Here is a 2500-nt window from a genome sequence, read left to right as displayed (position 1 = left end):
CACCACCTCTTTACACTCACACACACAACTCCCCGTTACACACACACGCAACACCCCCTTACACACACAACCCCCCCCCTCCCCGTACACACCCACACACCCACAACCTCCCCCCTCCCTACACACACACAACCACACACAACACCTCCCGTTACACACACACACACAACCCCCGCCCCCTTACACCCACACACACAATACACCCTTACAAATACACACACACAATACACCTCCTTACACACAACCCCCTCCCTGTACACACCCACACACACAGAACCTCACCCCTCCATACACACACACACACACACAACACCCCCTTACACAAACACACACCCACACACAGAACCCAAAACTTACGAGGGCTGTCCGGGACACACGCGCTTATGCAGTGCCGGCGACATCTCCATGGGTAGGTTGGCGAGGACGAAAAGCTCGTAGAAGAGCTTATCGACGTTGTGGTCCTTCTTGGCGGAGGTCTCGACGTAGGCGCAGCAGCTCAGGGACGAGACGAAGGCATGGACCTCCTCTAAGGACGCGCTCCTGGGATGGAGGAAGAGAGAGAGACGGATAGTTAGGATTACGAAGGAAAATAGGGGTGGGGAGGGTATGGGATAAGTTGAGAAGAAGAGGTAGGAGAGGGAGGGGAAATGTTGGAGGGAAAGAGAGAGGGAGGGAGGGAAGGAGAGAGAGACTGGAAGGGAGGGAGGGAGGGAGGGAGGGGAGGGAGGGAGGGAGAGGGAGGGAGGGAGGGAGGAGAGGGAGGGAGGGAGGGAGAGAGAGAGAGAGAGAGAGAGAGAGAGAGAGAGAGAGAGAGAGAGAGAGAGAGAGAGAGAGAGAGAGAGAGAGAGAGAGAGAGAGAGAGAGAGAGAGAGAGAGAGAGAGAGAGAGAGAGAGAGAGAGAGAGAGAGGGAGGGAGACAGAGACAAAGACAGAGACAGACAGACAGAGACAAACATAGAATGAGAGAGAGGGACAGAGAAAAAAAAACACGAAATGTTCGACCGTGCTCCAGCAGAGACCAAGCAGAGGCGGTTGATTTGGACAATTAGGACGACAAGAAAAGACGAAAACGATGAAAATAGATTAAAGGAAAATGTATGATCGTTTGGTCTTATTATAGGTCTCGACAAGGGCGCAGCAGTTGGGGCGGGAGACCAAGGACGTGGGCGTGATAGATGGAAGAAGAGATTGGTATTTAAAGACCGTGAGAAAAGCTAAAATATATTTATTCAAAAATATATAAATATCTTTGCATCCTCTAGGGGTCTTGACTAGCAGCTGAGACCTCCTTCAGCGACGGTGGAAGAAGAGGGAAGAAGAGATTGATAATTGGGATGACAAGAAAAGATGGAGAAGAGAACGAGGGAAATAAGGTGACGTTTGGTCGGATTCTAAGAAAGGGAAGAAAGGGATTGAAAAGAGAAATAGATGAGTGGAGAGAAAGTGATAAGAGAAGATATAAGTATGTTCGGGAGAAAATGAAAAAGAGAAACAAATGGAAATAAAAGTCAAAGAAGAGAAAGATGCGAAGATAAGAGCAACTGAAAAGGGAGAAATCTAAAAAAAGAGACAAGCAGAAATTCGAATTTACAGGATAAAAATAAGAAAAAAGACTAAGAGAGGAGAGAAGAGGAGAGGTAGAGGGAGAGGAGAGAGGGAGAGAAGAGAAGAGAAGAGGAGAGGGAGAGGGAGAGGGAGAGAGAGAGAGAGAGAGAGAGAGAGAGAGAGAGAGAGAGAGAGAGAGAGAGAGAGAGAGAGAGAGAGAGAGAGAGAGAGAAAGAGAAAGAGAAAGAGACAGAGACAGAGACAGAGAAAGAGACAGAGACAGAGACAGAGAAAGAGACAGAGAGATACAGACAGACAGAGAAAGAGAGAGAAAAAAAAGTAAGAAAAAGAGAAAAAATAAACAAAAGCCAAGAAAAGCAGCCAGGCATAAACAAAATACAAGGGGCTGTTCGAATTCAGAGGTCCCTCTCGTGGGAAAAGCTATAATCCGGGCCTGCGCCATCATATATTGATGAGCCTCCGGCCTTATGACGTCACACGAAGCACGCTGACGTCATAGCGAATGCTGAAGAAGTAGAAGACTCTCTCAGGATTGTACGAAAGATGACATGAACAAACACGCATCCTTTGTTTTCTTTTTTCTTTTTTATTAAATCATACAAATTCCTAACAATAAGACTGCTTTTTGCCTTTCTAATGTTTTCGCAATTTAGTTGTTGTTGTCATTTTTTTTTTTTCTTTTGTATAATCGGTCGTTTTACCAACAGTTCTTTATTAACTTCCTGAGAGAAACTTTTCTCACGTGTTACCTGTAATCTTATTAACTGAGACACAGGTGCAGAGTGTGAGTCTAGGGGAGTGTGACAATGCTCAGAAAATAAAAGAACAGGTAAGAGGAAGGGCAACGGAAAAGGGGTAGGGGGAAGGAGAAGAAACAGGAGAGAGAGAGAGAGAGAGAGAGAGGAGAGGAGATGAGAGAGTAAAGTAAAGTAGA

The 2500-nt window shown here is 46.5% G+C and overlaps 1 protein-coding gene across 2 annotated transcripts in view; it reads right to left on the bottom strand.

Moving 5' to 3' along the window:
- The window catches only part of LOC113812868 (GTP-binding protein Rhes), a 72583-nt gene that overhangs the window by 2710 nt on the left and 67373 nt on the right, over positions 1–2500 (bottom strand). For both annotated transcript variants that reach the window (XM_070143648.1, XM_070143647.1), the window contains one exon: positions 358–540. In XM_070143648.1, the coding sequence (XP_069999749.1) occupies positions 358–540 (183 nt within the window). The remainder of the gene's footprint in view (positions 1–357; positions 541–2500) is intronic.

This window comes from Penaeus vannamei, chromosome 31 (genome assembly GCF_042767895.1).
Source record: "Penaeus vannamei isolate JL-2024 chromosome 31, ASM4276789v1, whole genome shotgun sequence".
Taxonomy (NCBI): Eukaryota; Metazoa; Arthropoda; class Malacostraca; order Decapoda; family Penaeidae; genus Penaeus; species Penaeus vannamei.
This window is presented reverse-complemented; position numbering and strand designations above follow the sequence as displayed.